The following is a 20077-nucleotide window of genomic DNA, read 5'->3' on the forward strand; positions in this document are numbered from 1 at the left end:
GGCCCCACTTGTCTCCTGCAACAACACTGAGAGAACTCTGCAGGGGCATCTTTTAGAAAATAGGCAGGCACCTCATGGGGACGGGAATGGGGAGGCACCTCAGCCGGCAGATGGAACAATACCACTGGTCGTGGAGGGGCCAACATGCCCTGTGCTTGGTCCTGGGGAAGGCAAGGCCACAGTCTCTCAAGTGGGTGACTCGCCCACATGCTCTGGAGGGGCCCAACATGCCCTGTGCTTGGTCCTGGGGAGTGCAAGGCCACAGTCTCTCAAGTTAGTGACTTGCCCACATGCTCTGGAGGGGGGCAGCATGCCCTGTGCTTGGTCCTGGGGAGTGCAAGGCCACAGTCTCGCAAGTAGGTGACTTGCCCACATGCTCTGGAGGAGGCAACATGCCCTGTGCTTGGTCCTGGGGAGTGCAAGGCTACAGTCTCTCAAGTGGGTGACTTGCCCACTGGTTCTGGGGGGGCATCGTGCCCTGTGATCTTCATCCTGGCGAGGATGGGGTGAGTGGGTGGCTTCCCCACTGGTTCTGAAGGGGGCATTGTGCCCTGTGATCTTCATCCTGGGGAGGATGCGGTGAGTGTGTGGCTTCCCCACTGGTTCTGGAGGGGGCATCGTGCCTTGTGATCTTCATCCGGGGGAGGATGGGGTGAGTGGGTGCCATACCTACTGGTCCTGGAAGGGCCATCTTGCCCTGTGATCTTCATCCTGGGGAGAATGGGGTGAGTGGGTGGCATACCCACTGGTTCTGGAGGGGGCAACGTGCCCTGTGCTTCTGATCCTGGGGAGTGCAAGGTCACAGTCTCTCAGCTGGCTGTCATTCCCACAGGATTTGCAGGGGGCAGGCCGCACAACAGCCCATGGAGGCAGGTCTAAAGAAAGTCCGCCGGCGGTGACGGCTGCTCAGTGGTGGCACTGGTGCTGCTGCTGATGGTGGTTGTGGGGGGAAGTTCCAGCCCATCCCCTGCAGCCTCGGACAGCTGCCCACTGCTGGTGACGGTGCTGCTGGTGGTGGTTGTGAGGGGAAGCTCCAGACCATCCCCTGCAGCCTCGGACGGCTGCCCACTGCTGGTGGCGGTGCTGCTGCTGGTGGTGGTTGTAGGGGGAAGATCCAGCCCATCCCATGCAGCCAGCCCATCCCTGGTAGCCTCAAACGGCTGCCCACTGCTGGTGGCGGTGCTGCTGCTGCTGGTGGTTGTGGGGGGAAGCTCCAGCCCATCCTCTGCAGCCTCAGACACCTGCCCACTGCTGGTGGCGGTGCTGCTGCTGCTGGTGGTTGTGGGGGGAAGCTCCAGCCCATCCCCTGCAGCCTCGGATGTCTGCCCACTGCTGGTGGTGGTGCTGCTGGTGCTGGTTTTGGGGGAAGCTCCAGCACATCCCCTGCTGCCTCGTACGGCTGCACAACCATGGTTGGTGGTGGGGGCTCCGACTGAGTCCCTGCACCAGGCCCCTTGTCCTTCCTGCCTGCTGGTGGAGGCCCCTTGCCCTTCCTGGCTGCAGCTGGGGATGGCTCCTTGCTCTTCAGGGCAGCAGCTGGTGCAGGCCCCTTGCCCCTTCTGGCAGCAGCTAGTGATGGCTCCTTGCCCTTCCTGGCAGCAGCTGGGGATGGGTCCTTGCCTTTCTGGGCAGCACTTGGGGCAGGCACCCTTTCCATGAGGCTGGCTGGTGGCCTGGATCCTTTACCACCACAAGTTGCTGTGGACACTACTGGGCCCATGGACTGCGTGGCAGAGGTGCTTGCCTGGGTTTTACCCACCCTGGCCAGACGTGATGGACGGGGGGAGGGCTAGGGAAGAGGTCAATGGTGAAGATTAAAATTTCTTAGGGACATTGGGGCAGGAAGAGGGAGAAGGTTTGGGAGTGTCGGAAGAGGGAGTGGTTGTGGGAGGTGTCTGTCTGCTGTGTTTGGGTGCAGTTGCATGGGCTGGATGCTGTTGTGAGGTGGATGGCTGTTGGGTGTCTGAGTGCTTGCGTTTGTGTACCTTGGGAGGGGGGCACAGACACAGTGGGAGAGGGCACAGGGGATGTGTGCATGGCTGTTGAGGTGGTGTCTGCCAATGAGGTGTGTGTCCTGATAGGTGTGCTGGTGATGCCGGTAGTGGATGAGGATGTGGTGCATGCAGGTGTGATTGCAGACCCAACTGGGAGGGAGGTGGAGGAGGAGGAGAAGGGGACACAGTGATGGCAGTGGATGTTGGTATGTCTGCATCTGGATGGTGTTTGTGTGAGTGCCTGTGGGATGGAGTGTGGTGCTTGTGTTTGCCTGAACCACTCTTGTGCATTGTTATGTGTGCATGCTGGTCTGACTGTGTGCTTGGGATAGGTTGGGGTTGAGTGGAATGGGATTGGGTAGAGGAAGTTCGAGGTGGGAGTGTGGAAACAGGGACAATGGCGGCCATCATAGAGGAGGCCAGAGCCTGGATTGATCTCTTTTGGGCCGCCAAGCCAGTGTAAATGCCCTCCAGAAAAGCATTTGTTTGTTGCATTTGGGATACCAGCCCAGTAGTGGATGCCTACTAGCTAGGTAGGAGGAATATCACATCAGAACCCTGCCAAACATGGAACCAACTCTGCGATGTCAGGCCTGGCCTAGGGGCACCCACAGACACACATCTCCCATCCATGATATCACCCTACCATGCGTAAGTTGTAATGATGGACACTGTACTCACACCCTTGTGGTTGCTGTGATGCCCTCAAGCGCCCAATCAGCTCCAGATAGGCCACCGCCAGTATGCGGGCCATCAGTGGGGTCAGGGTTTGATGGCCACCCATTCCTCGTTGGGAGGCCATCCCCAGCTGGGCCTCCGCCGTCTTCCGTGACCAGCGTCTCAGGTCCTCCCACCGTTTCCGACAGTGGGTGCTCCACCTGCCGTAGACCCCCAGGGTCCGCACGTCCTCGGCGATGGCACGTCATATACCCTTATTTTGATGGGCACTGACCTGCAGAGAAAATACACACAGGGAAAGGCATTAGTCAGACTGTCCTGCCTGTTACACTCATGGACCACCATACCCCTTCCCATCCCCATTTCCACAGACATGGCCTAGCACACAAGCTGCACGTCGCCCAGGGGACATCCACCAGACTCCCCCCACACGAGGCCTTCACACACACCACTCTATGCATGCATGCCTCATGCATTGTGCTGACAGTGTACTCACCTGTTGGTCTGGAGGCCCATACAGCAGTCCGTACTGGGGTAGGACCCCATCCACCAGTCGCTCCAACTCTGCCGAGGTGAAGGCAGGGGCCCTTTCCCCAGTCACACGATCCATGGTAGGTTTCAGACACAGGTCACAGCAGCACATGCAGTGTAGGTCCTCTCCTGTTGAAGGTTAGGTAGCAAGTGAGTGAACAGATAGAAAATGGCGGTGACGTCAGCGGCGGTGCATACCGTCACCACCGGCATACATCACCATTGGCCACTGTACCCCATAGGGGCCAATATTATCCAATGAGGCAACGGTGCACAACGTCAGCAGAATTACCTAACTTCCACCTGTACATCCACACAGAACAGACAGATGGCATTTCAGAAGGGGGGGGCAGGCCCTGAACTACAACTGCATCACAGTTCACAATTGTACATTCTGGACAAATGCCACATATACATCCCAAAATAACATCATGCATTGTACTGTTGTGGCTACAATGTACAGTTTATGACCGGCTCCTCACTTTTTTGCACCCTAGATTGCGACCGCTGCGGATGAATAGGAGATGGAGACATACCCCTGTGTACCGTACCCAGGTAGACTTGGCAACAATGGAGGACAGGCACATTATCCTCACCTACAAACTTGACAGCGTCACAATCACGGAGCTGTGTGCCCAACTGGAGCCTGACCTGATATCTGCTATCCGTCACCCCACCAGGATCCCCCCTCTTGTTCAAGTTTTATCAGTGTTCCATTTCCTGGCAACTGGTTCTTTCCAAGTGACAGTGGGCTTGGCAGCAGGAATGTCACAGCCAATGTTCTCAATAGTGCTGACAAGAGTGTTGTCTGCCCTGAATAAAACACATGTGCAGCTACATTGTTTTCCCTCAAGTGGATGATTTGGCCACAGTGAAGGCTGACTTCTATGCAATGGGACATATCCCCAACATAATTGGGGCGACTGATGGAACACATATTGTATCTGCCCCGCCCGGCAAAATCAACAGGTCTTCAGAAATCAAAAGAGTTTTCATTCAATGAATGTCCAGATGGTGTGCCTGACAGACCAGTACATCTCCCACGTCAATGCGAAGTATCCAGGGTCTGTGCATGATGCCTTTATCCTGAAGAATAGCATCATCCCAAATGTGAACCCTGGTTCCCACCTGTTGGTGTATGGGTATGGTGTGGGCCGTAAGGGATAGTGTGTGGATAAATATTGTCCCTCGATATTTGCAGGTGACTCTGGTTACCCAAACCTATCATGGCTACTGACCCCTGTGAGGAATCCCAGGACAAGGGCAGAGGAACGTTACAATGAGGCACCTGGGTGAACAAGAAGGATCATTGAACATACCTTTGGCCTACTGAAGGCCAGGCTTCGGTGCCTCCATCTAACAGGTGGATCCCTGTGCTGCTCACCCAAGACGGTCTGCCAGATCATCGTGGCATGCTGTATGTTGCACAACCTTGCCTTGCGACGCCAGGTGCCTTTTCTGCAGGAGGAGGAGGCTGGACATGGCCGTGTGGCAGCAGTGGATCCTGTGGACAGTGAAGATGAGGAGGCAGAGGATGAGAATGAGGACAACAGAAGTGCAATTATTTGTCAATACTTCAAATGAGACAGAGGTAAGACAGTGTTAATACACATATAATTGACAGTTTGATGTGTGATGTTGTCACTGGCAGGCTGTGTATTCCTACTTCTATGCCCACTCACTGTACCCTTTGGCATCTCTTTTTTCAGATGTTGGTGCCCCACTATTGTTCCTGTTGTGTTCACTGTAGCCAACTACAGGTCTATCCTGTGTGCACATTACTGTACAGTTGAATTGCAATGTTTGAACCTTGTTAAACGAATAAATACTTAAATCATTTGACATACTCCATATTTGTAGTTTTTCAAAGTGTGTTTATTGCAGTGCTAAGAAGAAAAGGGGGAAGTGCAATGGGCTGGGGTGATGATGGAGGAAAGTCCAAGGTATTGTTCCAGTCTATTTGTAGCACAGTTGCATTGTCCAAGGGGGGATAGGAAGGGGACCAATGGCAGTTCAAAGTGGACAGGATGACAGAGTGGGACATAAGGGTGACAATCAGAAGAGTCCTATTTCCTGACGGGCGTCTTGGCAATAGTCTCTGGCTTCAGCCTGGATCGCAGGGAACGTTTGCAGGATGGTTCTCCTTCTGCAGGGGGAGGGGTGCTGGTGGCCTGTTGGTCCTGTGGCAGGGCCTCCTGGCCACTAGCGGCAGAGGAGGTGGAACGTTGTTCAATTGTCTGGCTAGTGGCATGGGCCCGCTGTTGTGAGGCTGCCTTCCTCATAATGTTGGCCATGGTTGCCAGCACCCCTGCAATGGAGACCAGGATGGTGTTAATGGCCTGCAAGTCCTCCCTGATCCCCTGGTACTGTCCCTCCTGCAGCTGCCTGTTCTCCTGCACGTTGGCCAGGATCTGGCCCAGCGTATCCTGGGAATGTTGGTATGCTCCCAAGTTCTCAGTGAGTGCCTCATGGAGAGTCGGTTCCCTGGGCCTGTCCTCCCCCGGCACACAGCAGTCCTCCAGCTTCCCTGTTGTCCTGTGCCTCTGTCCCCTGAACCGTGTGCCCACTGCCATTGACCCCAGGTCCCTGATTGTCTTGGGTATGAGGTGTGCTCTGGGGTCCCTGTAGTGGTGGACACACTGCTGATTGACGTGACCTGGGGACAGAGGTATGGGTACGCTGGGTGGGTGCTGTGGTGATGTTTCCAGATGGGGCAGGCTCTGTGGTGGTGTGTGACTGTGCCTGGGTAACCGACTGTCCTGAGGTCCCCGATGGGCCAGGTTGGTCATCCAGATCCAGGCGAGCCGAGTCGCTGTAATCACTGTGGGCCTTTTCTGTGGGAGTACTGGCTAGTGCTGGCACCTCTTCTCCGGTGACATTGGCTGGGATACCTGTGGGGATTTAAATGCAGTGTTATTGTTTCTGTGTGTGACATTTTGTGTATGGGTGGGTTGCCCTCTTAGGTTATATTTGCCCTGGCAGCTTGAACTTGTGTGATTCTCTCCAGTGTGCATGATTTAGTGATAGGTGTCCGTGCAGGTCTGTGAGTGGTGTCCATGCATTGGTGGTGCATGCAGGGCTTTGGATTGGGATTGGTGAGATGTGATGGTGGGGTGTGTGGGTAGTGGTGGAGGGATGGGAGTCAGGGTAGGGGTATGTGATGGCATGCAGCTAGGTGGGTGATAGTAGTATAGAGTTGACTTACCAGAGTCCAGTCCTCCTGCTGCTCCTGCCAAGCCCTCAGAATGCATGATTGCCAAGACTTGCTCCTCCCATGTTGTTAGTTGTGGGGGAGGAGGTGGGTGTCCACCGCCAGTCCTCTGTACAGCTAGTTGGTGTCTTGCTGCAATGGAATGCACCTTCCCCCGTAGGTCGTTCCACCTCTTCCTGATGTCGTCCCTTGTTCTGGGGTGCTGTCTCACGGCGTTGACCCTGTCCACAATCCTCCGCCATAGCTCCATCTTCCTAGCAATGAATATCTGCTGCACCTGTGCTCCAAATAGCTGTGGCTCTACCCAGATGTTTTCCTCCACCATGACCCTTAGCTCCTCCTCAGAGAATCTGGGGTGTTGTGGTGCCATGGGTGTTGTGTGAGTAGTGTGGTTGAGGGTGTGTAGGGTGATGTGTTGGGGTGTGTTTTGTGAGGTGCGTGGGTGGTATATAGGTGATAGTGGTGTGTGGCTCTGGTCTTGTCTATGGTCTTGCTGTCTCTCTCTGGTGGCAATTTTGTAATGGTAAAGGGTTGTGGGTAATGTGGGTGTGTGTTTTATACTGGTCTGAGTGGATGGGAGGGTGTGGTGTGTGTTATTTAAATTGACCAATGTAGTGGTGTTTTGTTTGAGTGTGTGTATTTTGAGCGCGGCGGATATGTACCACCTTTGGTTTACAGCCATTGAATGTCCGCCGTGGTGATTTGTGTGTCATAATGCGGTGGGCGCAGTTCTGTTGGCCTAACGGTGTGGGTTTTGACACTGCCAGTTTATCACTGACCTTTGGTGTGGCGGACTTGTGTCTGTGGCTGAATAGTGATGGATTGGTCTGTGTGTGTTATAATATGGTGAACGGATATCCGCCGCGGCGGTGGTATGTTGGCAGCAGTCAGCATGGCGGTAAGTGGGATTTGCCACCAATATTATAATGAGGGCCTATATGTCCAATTTAAAGTCACTCCTAATGCTAAGTATTGCATCTTGATTATATTCAGTAGGAATTTCACTTGCTAAAAGTCTGTATGTCTTGTGCTGAACCTGAATTTGTTTACTTTTTTATAACTCTTTTTGTTAATTTTAGTAATAACATACAAACGTCCTCACAACAATCCCTATCTCGTTCATGTCATACACCGCATCAGACCACATATTACAGGCACATTAGGGAATAGGGTCAAATATGTCTGAGTCCATTCTAAACATGTTAAAGCCCTTACATACATGTTAAAAATTCTGTGAATAGTCCTACCACTTGCCTCATATTTTGGTGTGTTTTTGGGGCACCCTTGGCTCTGTATACAAACTTCTCAGTTGTAGCACAGACATTTATTGCTCTTATCCATTCCCTCAACAACGGAGCTGTCTCCGACCACCAATGTCTAGCAGTGCTTTTCTTGGCTATTAATAGTACCATTCTGACAAGTGTTCTGATGTTGCGCTAGGCTCTCCACTCAACCATAATGCCCAACAACATCATTTTGGGATTCATAATGATATCCAGCCCCACCACCACTGCCCTAGTATTGATAATCTCTACCCAGTATGGTGCTATATTCGGACATTCCCAGATGACATGAAAATATGTGGCTCAAGGGTTTTTACAGCATGTATAGTAGGAGATTTAGATTTTTCCCATCTTCCATAAGCAAACAGGAGTGTAGTAAAATCTGTGGAGATAATTACATTGAATCAACCTGATGTGGGAGAGATGGTCTTGCCGCCATCTTGGCTTCCAACCATTCATCACTTTCAATTAGGCCTATATCTTTTATCCCATTTTGCTTTTAGAGCAAGCAGTGGGTCTGGGAGATTAATCAGCAATGAGTGATATTCTAGAAAGGCCCTTGTCTCCCAGTTCCTCAATTACCAATTGAGCCTCTAGTGTATTATATTGTGGGACCAATTGATGAGCACAGCAATAATTCCCCAAGGCGTGCCTGGGATGTAAACAGCATAAGAACTGGGATTTATGTAACTGAATTTCCTCCACTAACTGGGTATGATTTAATGTGATCTCTTGACGACTCATCCCCCAGTGTGCATATGCTATTCATGTACCATGCATGCATGAAACCCAATTGATTATGCCGAATAAGCCAGCCACGTTCCTTTCCAAAGTGGGTGGTCTCTGATAGGATGAAATACAAATTCATATTTTTTAGTATATTTTGCCAGCAGATTATTGAGATCTTGGTTGCCAAAGGAAAATCAGGGGGCACTTTCTTTCTATGTGGCAGGGCCATTGGGTCTTATTTCCCCAAAGTATCAAATTATTTCAGCCTCCACACTGAGTCATCCATGTACCCAGTCATTTACCAGGATGAGATGGGCAACCAAGTACTATACAGGGAGTGCAGAATTATTAGGCAAGTTGTATTTTTGAGGATTAATTTTATTATTGAACAACAACCATGTTCTCAATGAACCCCAAAAACTCATTAATATCAAAGCTGAATATTTTTGGAAGTAGTTTTTAGTTTGTTTTTAGTTTTAGCTATGTTAGGGGGATATCTGTGTGTGCAGGTGACTATTACTGTGCATAATTATTAGGCAACTTAACAAAAAACAAATATATACCTATTTCAATTATTAATTATTACCAGTGAAACCAATATAACATCTCAACATTCACAAATATACATTTCTGACATTCAAAAACAAATCAAAAACAAATCAGTGACCAATATAGCCACCTTTCTTTGCAAGGACACTCAAAAGCCTGCCATCCATGGATTCTGTCAGTGTTTTGATCTGTTCACCATCAACATTGCATGCAGCAGCAACCACAGCCTCCCAGACACTGTTCAGAGAGGTGTACTGTTTTCCCTCCTTGTAAATCTCACATTTGATGATGGACCACAGGTTCTCAATGGGGTTCAGATCAGGTGAACAAGGAGGCCATGTCATTAGATTTCCTTCTTTTATACCCTTTCTTGCCAGCCACGCTGTGGAGTACTTGGACGCGTGTGATGGAGCATTGTCCTGCATGAAAATCATGTTTTTCTTGAAGGATGCAGACTTCTTCCTGTACCACTGCTTGAAGAAGGTGTCTTCCAGGAACTGGCAGTAGGACTGGGAGTTGAGCTTGACTCCATCCTCAACCCGAAAAGGCCCCACAAGCTCATCTTTGATGATACCAGCCCAAACCAGTACTCCACCTCCACCTTGCTGGCGTCTGAGTCGGACTGGAGCTCTCTGCCCTTTACCATTCCAGCCACGGGCCCATCCATCTGGCCCATCAAGACTCACTCTCATTTCATCAGTCCATAAAACCTTAGAAAAATCAGTCTTGAGATATTTCTTGGCCCAGTCTTGACGTTTCAGCTTGTGTGTCTTGTTCAGTGGTGGTCGTCTTTCAGCCTTTCTTACCTTGGCCATGTCTCTGAGTATTGCACACCTTGTGCTTTTGGGCACTCCAGTGATGTTGCAGCTCTGAAATATGGCCAAACTGGTGGCAAGTGGCATCGTGGCAGCTGCACGCTTGAATTTTCTCAGTTTATGGGCAGTTATTTTGCGCATTGGTTTTTCCACACGCTTCTTGCGACCCTGTTGACTATTTTGAATGAAACGCTTGATTGTTCGATGATCACGCTTCAGAAGCTTTGCAATTTTAAGAGTGCTGCATCCCTCTGCATGATATCTCACTATTTTTTACTTTTCTGAGCCTGTCAAGTCCTTCTTTTGACCCATTTTGCCAAAGGAAAGGAAGTTGCCTAATAATTATGCACACCTGATATAGGGTGTTGATGTCATTAGACCACACCCCTTCTCATTACAGAGATGCACATCACCTAATATGCTTAATTGGTAGTAGGCTTTTGAGCCTATACAGCTTGGAGTAAGACAACATGCATAAAGAGGATGATGTGGTCAAAATACTCATTTGCCTAATAATTCTGCACTCCCTGTAGTTTAAGGTCTGCCCAACCCAGCCCTCCCCATACATTCCTCATCTGTACTTTGCAGGAAACCTGTTTGGATTTATTTCCCCAAAGGAAACCTGTGATCGAGGAGTGGCTGTTAACCAAAAAAATAAGTGGCAGCAAAAATGTGTAATTTTGCAGAATACATATAAATCACAGTAGGGAAATAATTTTGAACAGCGCCCCCTCCACATAGAACATTCACTTTGTTAAGGTAGCTGTATTAGTCTTTCAATATTTCAGAGTGAGCTTTGGATTTCTTTAATTCAAGACACTTCTATAGTTAGAGAAATCAGTGTTTTAATGCTTTGTTGTTTCTTGTCTAAGTTGTATTAATTTAAATCTTGTATAAACAATGAAGTTTATTCTAAATCAACATATACACATTTTTTTATGTTTACTAGTTCACAATTTTGATCATAGATGCTGGGCTAAATTATTCCTTGCTTTCTACTATTCAATTCATTTCTATACCTAATAGTCTTGTTTGATGATCGTTAGCCATTCACCATGAGTATCCTAAAGTCCTCTCATAGGAATCTATAGATTTTATTTATATATACATATTGACAGAGTGAAAAACAAGCCACAAGGGCAGTTGAGCACAAATAGCATCAAAATACCATCAAAAATAAAATAGGAAACAGAACTAGGATGGTAGTGAGTGTATGGTTATGAGGACAGGGTAATGGTCAAACCATTTTGCTCTGAGAACTCTTGTAGCATAGTAGAAGACAGTTTGTAGTGTGGGCGGTAGAAAGGATTCTGGTACACTAACTAGGAGGAATTCATACCAGGGATGTTTGAAATCACCTGGATCGTGCTCACGTGTACTGATGTCTCCTTGGGTGATCAATGCTTAATTCACAGAAGAAAGCAGAGCTGAGAGCCAACAGATTTACATATTTTGGCAACATGGGATTTGAGAATTAGATGTATTTCGAGGTTGAAACCAGGACACTTGACTGAAGACACTAGAATAGAGGATAGTACAAAAAGGAGCAGCGATGTTAGGTAGGGGTGCACCGGTTAGCAGCATTTCCTGAGGTGAAACAGAAGAATTCAGTTTTGGTTGGATGAGTTTCAGAGAAAATTGCACCATCCAAAACTTACACAATTGAAACATAAGTTTAGGGTCTAATTTAGAGTTTGGCAGATGTCAGACATCTTTTCAGAGTGTAGAGAAGTCATTTAAAGTCTAAGTAGGACACAGTGGACATCTGAAACTTATTTGTCCTGCATCTGTCAATATCAGTGCCAAAATTTTACCCAATTTCTTCATGTAAATACAGGGAGAAGAACTGTATCCTGAGGAAAACTCAAAATAGTAGTAGAGAAAAGAAACTAATGGTTCAGTCTTTACAAACTGAGATCTGTCAGAAAGGTATCTAAAGAACTACTTCATCATAGTACTGTCCCGTCCAGTTTGTAATGAGAGTTTGCTCAGCAGGGCTTTCCGGTCATCCGTGTTCAGAGTAGCTAAAGATTCCCAGAGGACCACTAGGTAGGGTTTATCGTGAATGTGTGAATCACCATCTAGCATGTAGACCAATACTTTGAATGTGCTGCATATCGGAAAAGACAGATATGCAGCTGTGTATCAGAAAGTAAAATACTTTCTCCATGGGTTTCCCCGAAGATGGGACTTTGGTGATAAGTTTTGAGTTTTAGAAATCAGGTAAGTTGTTCGTAATTGTCATTTTTATATATGTAACATGCCCATGCTTCTCTGATATCGGGAATACACCTTCTGCCAATCATTCATCATTTTAAAAAAGATAGGAGGATGTGGAAGCACATTGTTTAGTAAAGGTATCCAGGCTAACGTCATCAAAGAAAGTAATGATTTGAGAATGAAAAGACTTTAAAAAGGAGTGTGACTATCAGTACCTTCTGCTGTCTGCTTAGTTGGATTGTCAATGTTCTTAGGCTGACATGAAATTCCATAATTTTGGTGATTTATGGTTATGACACACCTTCTCTTTCTAACTTGGGGTTGTAACTGCACAATTGATGTAATCTTTGCAGAATTGTGTATAAAGTTCTCAATATTTTATAGCATAGTTGGAATTTAAGGAATGTCAATTGATACCAAATAATGCAAACATCTCCAACTATTTTCAGGTTTTTCGGTAAGTGGTGCTTTATCCATGAAACGGTTCTTAACTTTACTCCAAGAGAAGATAACGACCAGATAAGTAGTGCGGCTCATAGAGGGGTTTTACAAAAGTACTGTAGTTCCTTCTGTATGCAGAGTGCAATCCCAGTTATCCAAAAACATATATAAGCGGTAAACACAACGCCATTCCCGTTGCTTTCCTATTTGGTGCAGGTCATGCAAGATAAAAAGGTGAAAGGACGAAATATAAAACTTTGATTGACAGTGAGAAGAGGTACACCAGCAAGATCAGTCATTACAACTTCAGATGGTAATAGAGGTAAAGGAAAGTAAGCAATTCTGGCAGTTTGTAGTAAAGTAATTTATGTGATCTAGTTATTCACAGGGCTCTGCTATTCCAGAACCATCTTGAGTTACCTATATTTAGGTATGGCTCAGACGGGTTTAGCTGTTCAAATGCCTCTTGTCGATTCTAAAAAAAACTATCATTGAAAGTACAGACTTAGAGTGACTTTTGGGTCGGCTTCGTTCTGCCACTGGTTTGCTTATGTTTTTCACAGTTTGCAATTGTTTGGATGAACTGCCATCGAAGCCATGGCATTTCGAGAAGGCTACGTTGTCCCATTTGTATTCTCATAAGGCTTTGGTCATGGGGCCATTAAGTAGTAATTTGTGGTTAGAGTGAAGGTGCTGATGATCTATTAACTTTGCTGACACAACAATATTTTAATTGCTGATTTTTGTTTTTTGTTATGGAATTGTTTGCCGTGTGGGTCACTTAGCCTCTTTTAAGATACTTTGGGTAACATGGAGAAGGATTCGATGCCTCTTCATGTCTTTATGTTTCGAAGGATGACGTTTGACATGAGTACTAACACGCTGTGGAGGTTGCTGGTAAAACTGGGAGTGAAGGTCCCCTTCGGGCAATTCACATTGTTGTTACTATCGCGCCAGGTTAGATTTGGACTGCAAGGCGTTTTACTAAACTTTTTGAGGTTATCATGGATGTGTACATAGTCTGACCCCACCTCTTTTGTTAGTTTTTATTGCAATGGGGTGATGAGTTTTTTGGAGGAAGCTTTCCCGGAGGTCCCAAGCATATGTGGATCTGACAGCTCAGTGGGTTAATACACCCAATGCATTCAACTGTGTTTGGCCCCAGGGTCAAAAGTGTCAGTTCCAGTGGGTCCACTTAGCCTTTTATCCTCGAGGGCAATAGGATAACTATTTTATTGAGCTAACAAACATTTTGCATCGCAACAAGAAATCCCTTAAGGTGAAAGCATGCTTTACAGAGGAACATGTTTTGTTATAGATGGAGTAAGTGCCTGGGTTGTTTTCCTTGTTGAGAATATGGTTATTTCAGGCATCGCAGGTCATAGCCGTCATCATCTGCTTGATGCCTGCAATTAGTCTGAATTAAAATCCTGCTCTAGATTTAAGGTTATGGTTGTTGGTCCTCTGACACTATGATAGTACCACAAAAGTTAGTTTAGTGGAGCTGCAGTCCTCGACTTTTTTCGTGTACTTAGGCCTAGCTTCTTCAAGGACAGTCACTTGAACACAGCAAGAGGGCAAACTTCTTTACTATATTTATTAAAATGGTAGGGCAAATGTATGAAAAGATGACGAAAGATAGAAAATCAGCTCTGGGAGAAAACCAAGGTGGAAAGACAGAAGGGACCAATAGGCTGTTTACAATATTAAGTACACCAATCTTTTTTAATTAGTTTTTAATTCTAACCTTTAAATGATCGCATTTACGATTTCAAATCTCACAAACTCTCCTCGAATTAAAGAGGGGAAATCGAAGGGAAATAGATTTAAAACGCCGTCAGATGGTTCAGTGTTCAAGTACCAGGGCTCTTTGGCATCCAACAGATGGAATCCTGGGCGAACGGTCCTTTTCTAGATAGTCTGGAAACTGGTAATCGGGAATTCCCAGCCGAGGAGACATGTCCCTGTAACATCTCTGCTTTCTGCTGCTGGCACCCAATAAACAGCAAAGATGACAACACTTCAAGAGCCAACTGACCATGTAATCTCAATGACAATAGCAACGTACAGAGAGAAGTGTTATTCAAAGTTCTCTCCATACGAATCTTGGGCCAGATGTACGAAAGGATTTTACCCATTCTGTGTCTATGGGAAAAAGCTTTTGTACATATGGCCCTTAATCTTGTCCTGGTAAAACCGGTGACTGCCCGCAGGCATTTCACGACATTCTGGCTCAATATAAGCCCTTTTCCAGAACAGACCTCACGTTGTCGGGTGACAGACACATAGGGCCTGATTAGGACTTCGACGGAGAGGGTTAATCCGTCCCAAAGGTGACGGATATCCCGCCGGCCAAATTACGAGTCCATTATATCCTATGGAGCTCGTAATAGAGCGGGAGGGATATCCGTCACATTTGGGACGGATTAACCCTCTCCGCCGAAGTCGTAATCGGCCCATCGTTTCTAACTATGCAATGGCATAAACACGCACCTGGAGGATTATATATGACTTAATGTGACCACAGGACCTGGGCTTTAGGTGAAAGAGATTAAGGCCTATCAGGGCTTTAAGTCGGATGTAAAGGTGGGTGATCTCTAAAAAGGGTGTGGCTAAACAACCGGTATTAGGAATGATTCCCAAGAGGCATAACCTAGACAAGTGATCTAGAATATTCTGCTTGCCACTGCATGCCACCAGATCAGTTTTTGGGTGCCTCTGTATTTTCTGTAAGTGCATACCAATACATTATTCAATAATCAATGCATGCACCCAGAAGAAGCCGAATCTATTGACAATTTACCAAAGCTTGTTAGCACTGATTTTTATTCCTTATCAGATAATTGAGTAACCACTCTCACTCTTCCCATCACTTTCCTGTTTGACCACTCTCCACATGTAATTCACTTACAGTCCCTTATTCCCAAAAGCTCTCTGAAGTCTCTCCATCAGTGTTGTAAAGGAAAATGGTCAGGCTGCATTGCAGAATGTGAAGAGGCACCAACACAAATTAAGCACCGCGGGACAGGGACAGCTTTAGCGCTGGTAGCACCAGATGGAACAATCTTGACCTCCTCTGATTCCCTCACACCCAGCACAAGTGCCCCTCATCTCTTCATAGCCCCTTTCTCACACACATCTCATTTGATTTGAAGCACTAGTAAAGGCTGGCTTTACTAATCCACTAAGCTAGCCACATAAAATACAGATCTGTTCTGTGCAGCAGGCATATTGACCCTTTGCGCTACTTTCTGGCGAGTCAAAACTGCCACTAGACTATACTCCGATCTCTCTCTCTCTAGCAGGAGCATTAATCAGAAGTGTTTTCTTGACATTGTTAATGCTGCCTGAAAGCTGGACGCACAGGGAACTCGGTCCTTTTTAAGCATAAGCTATTGATAAACAGAGCGTCTCCGCTGAGACCAGTGCCCCTTCTAAGGCAGTGCCCAGTGCGACCTCACTGGTCGCACCCCTCTAAAGCCGGCCCTGCCGCAAAAGCCCTTTCGGTTGATAATTGGGCTGCGAATGTGTTTTAAAAAAACACCATTAAAACTCACATTCTTTCCCCACTCATGGTGCAGTGGTAAGAAGACGTGTTTTAAATTCGTGTCTTTGTTAGTAGATACCTCCTCAGACATTTGGCATTTCATTCAACTGCAGTACTCAGGATAGACTTTACACAGCCAGAAAAGGTTCATGGCCGATTAAACTAACCGTAGGCCCTGAGCATTTACTTTAAGTTAGTCTGGAAAGATTATTCCCAACCGGGAGGCTCTGGTTTGTAATTAATATATATATAGCGCCTTCATCTAAATATGTAATTAAGAAGAAAATAAAAAATCAATATCAGACAGGGAGCTTTGCCTGGCAGAGGCATGGACTTTGGAAGCCTTCCGGGCATTATCTGAACGGGAACTTCGGCTTAGCTCGTGGAAAAATGCCATTTCTTTTTATTGCTCTCAGTGACAGACAGGTTGGTGCTTATTACTGGTAAGACAAAAGGAGCCTTTTGTCGAGCAGGGCAGGCGCTGGCTCGTCCTGTGGTGCCCGCAAGAGTGCTTGGAGCGCCCTTGCAGAAGTGATGAAGTTTGCTTCGAGACCATGAGCAGGGGCTGGCGGGCGGGCATGTCCTCGCCTGGCGCTGGCCTGCACTCTGCTTACGGACCCTCTGCCGGCCACCGTACGTGCCATGCCTAAAAGGACAAGCAGCTTCAACTGCCAACGCGGCTGGTGCTGCATCCGGGGATGGCAGCTGCGCTTCCTCCACCTGCATTTTAAGAGGAAGAAGATGTTCACGCGGAGGAAAGGTACTGTGACCTAAAGGTAGCTCAAAATGTAGGCGGGGTGGAACCTACCATTTTTGAGTATCTGCCACGATTGCATTACATGCCTAGTGGCATGTAAGTATCGATTTTTAGGTCTGGTCTAGGGACAGCTTCAGCTGTTTTGATAGCCTTGTCTAAATAAAATAAATCGTAAATTAATACACTTATTGTACATAAATGGACAGGGGGACTCTAGGTCAGCCATTTCCCTCCATTCATCTGTTAATTGTTATTCACATTTTCCTTCTGCCCATCCCCGTTTACAGCATGTGGCAGTGGGTAATTGTACTGCGAGCGGTGGTATTTACCTGATCACGTGCACATTAAAAAAGAAGGGCGGTTCAGTGCTAGGAGTGCTGGGTCACTCCTTTGTGAATGTTTTTTTTTCGATGCTTTAACAATTTTTATTTTTTTCAGTACTCATTGTGTATTGAAACAATAACTGTAAACCAACAGTGTATTTTATTTTTCTCACTTCGAATCTTGTTTTTCTGTAATGTGCATTACAACTAGAACATGTTTCCACATCTATTATTAGAACTTCTGCCTCCTGGTTGGGAAATAGATGTACTGGTCTAATGAAGTTATATTCACTGGTTTATGTATTTTTGAATGTATTTGATATTGCAAGCATATGGCAGGCATGTTTTGTCCCACATGTTTCTTTTCTTTATGTCTGTGGCATATATTTGCAGTAAAAACAAGCATTTGCAATACAACGGTTCTCGCATTTGCTCGAGTTAGAGCTATTAGCTTTGTAAATTCACAACTGGACTTTTCTTGCCACATAAATTGAAAAGTAAAACAGTTGAAATAAGCGAGCTGATTCAAAGCGCCATGGCTGCCATGAGCATGTGCGCGAAGGAGAGACACAAAAGGAAAAAGAGGTTCGCTCGCAGTCAAACAGATCGGCAAATCTGCAATTATCCATTTAACGAGGACGATGGCCAAGGCGGTAACAAAACTGCTCCAAGGAGGGACAAATGTATAGCATTTACCAGTGAAAACAAAGGATTTTTGAAAGGCAAGCCCATGAAGAGCAATAGCGATGGGAGTGCGGGGGGCGTGGTTAAAAGTCCACAGATAGATTACATCACATCAGAGCGCTTGTGCACGCGACCTAAAAACGAGGAGTAATAAAAGTATTGCTCCTAATTGTGCCATGCTAACGCCACCTGCGGGGTGGCATTAGTTTTTGGCGTTGCCACAGATTTACACCTTCTTACAAATCTGGGGCAGCCTCAAAAGCAATGGGTGTTGCGTTGGAACGCTCACATCAACACCCATTGCACACCACTCTGACGCAGAAAACTGCGTCAGAGGGGCCCATATTTACAAAGTGGTGTTAAGCCACAAAAAGTGGCTTAACGCCTCCTTGTAAATATGGGGCAGTGAAAAGCGCCACCAAAGCATCATTGAAAGTGATGCTCCGGTGGCGCTAGGGTCTTGTAAATCTGGCCCTTGGTATGTGGAGGAGATGCAACGAGTTAGCAGGAACTTCCAGTTGATGTTAACACCATCTTTTTTTAAAGTTTTTTTTTTGCATAAATAATAAACTTAAAATAAAGCCCAGCCATGTTGACCAGTCAGTGGTAGGGTTTGCACATGCGCAAATAATTCTACTGTTGAAAGCACAGCCTAGAACTTAACACTGGCAACTGTTAGAAGGAGGCAAGTACACATGGTTGTATGTATTGTAATGCATGTGATCAACTCAGATCACGTGTAGCCTCCCCACCAGAGCACATCACTTGCGGCCTGTGACTTAAATAAGGTTCTGGGAATTTAAAAGCCATTATATCCCTCGACATCAGGCTATAATGCTTATAATAATAACCCACCAGACCTCCATCAAAGCATACAAGACCACACAAGAATATTCTCCGGGTTAAACATACCGGTGGTGTCATCAGCATGGCCCGTAAAACGCAGACATCAATCAAGGCTGAGGTTACAGCCAACCATGAGGATACCCACACAGTTTGTAGAAGGCACTGTATTCTGTAAACAAATATATGAATATCATTACACTGAATGGAATGGGAAGCCGGGGCAGGGGACAAACCGTGTAGAAATCTAACAGGTGGCACGCTGTTATCAGAACACACCGGAAGCAGTATAGGGTGGGAGGGGAACGATCGGAAGCACTAGAAAGCGTGAAGGGAACAGGCATTGGGTTCATCAGACAAGATAGAGATTTGGTAAAGTTGCGGCTTAGAACCAGCCATGTTGGCTAATCCAGCTGTCCAGTTATAAGAGGTATAGGCTTATCCAGCTGAGTTCTGGCGAGTTTGTTTTTTGGGCATCTGCTTGAAACACTATGTAGGGCTGGTTTCTAGATCCATTAATATGCTGTATTGAAGTGTATCTGTGTCTATTGACATGCAGCAGTATTTGTAACCAGTATAACTTACTAGTTTTTCTGCCGGTAATTTAAAGCCTCATACCCCACAAACCAACAGGCAGCAACAAGGTGCGGTGAAAATAATGCTGAAAATGAAAAGTAAACAGTTGACATAAGCAAGCTTATTCAAAGCACCACAGCTGCCATGAGCGTGAGCATGAACGAGAGACACAAAAAGAAAGAGAAGTTCACTTGCAGTCAAACATATCGGCAAAAGTGCAATTATCCATGTAACAGGGTCAGTCCCCAAGGCAGTAACAAAATCGCTCCAAGGAGGGACAAATGTAAAGCATTTACCTATGTCATCAAAGGATTTTTTAAAGAAAAGCCCACAAAGGATTTAAAGGGATGTATGATGGAACAATGCAGGTGCCAACCACGCATGCCTGAACAACGCAATCGGAACAATGACCACATTATTTCCACGAATGCCTTTACCACCACACATGCCTTTACAATGATTTTTCATTGTAAAGGCATGCCTAGTAAAGGCATGTGTGAATGGCATGCGTGGTTGCAGCATGCTGCCTCCCCCACCCGCCCTATAAACACAACAACCCCGACCCTCCATTAGCCCCCCAAAATAAAACTACCCTGACCCTCCCACCAGCCCCTAAAAACTACCCCGATACCCCCACCCACCTTGAGCCCTAAAACCTACCCCAGCTCCCCACCCACTCTAAAAACAAGCGACCCCCAACCACCCTAAAAACAACCGGCCCCACCCCCAAAAATATTACTACCCCACCCCTAAAAACAAAATTACCCTGACCCCCATCCCCGCCCCTAAAAACCCAACCCCCCACCCGCCCTAAATACAAAATTACTGACTCCACCCCTGCCCCTAAAAACCCAACCACCCCACCCGCCCTAAAAGCACAACTACCCCAAACCCCC

At 46.7% G+C, this 20077-nt stretch overlaps 1 protein-coding gene across 3 annotated transcripts in view; it reads left to right on the plus strand.

The window, feature by feature from the left end:
• The window catches only part of ARHGAP25 (Rho GTPase activating protein 25), a 313218-nt gene that overhangs the window by 237486 nt on the left and 55655 nt on the right, over positions 1-20077 (plus strand). Inside the window, exon 1 of one of the 3 annotated variants that reach the window (XM_069214181.1) lies at positions 16438-16758. The exons of the other annotated variants lie outside the window; for them this stretch is intronic. Coding sequence (XP_069070282.1) covers positions 16641-16758 — 118 coding nt within the window. The 5' untranslated portion in view covers positions 16438-16640. Of the gene's footprint in view, positions 1-16437; positions 16759-20077 lie in introns of those variants that run through there. 3 annotated transcript variants of the gene reach the window in all.

The sequence above is a fragment of the Pleurodeles waltl genome, chromosome 11, assembly GCF_031143425.1.
Source record: "Pleurodeles waltl isolate 20211129_DDA chromosome 11, aPleWal1.hap1.20221129, whole genome shotgun sequence".
Classification (NCBI taxonomy): domain Eukaryota; kingdom Metazoa; phylum Chordata; class Amphibia; order Caudata; family Salamandridae; genus Pleurodeles; species Pleurodeles waltl.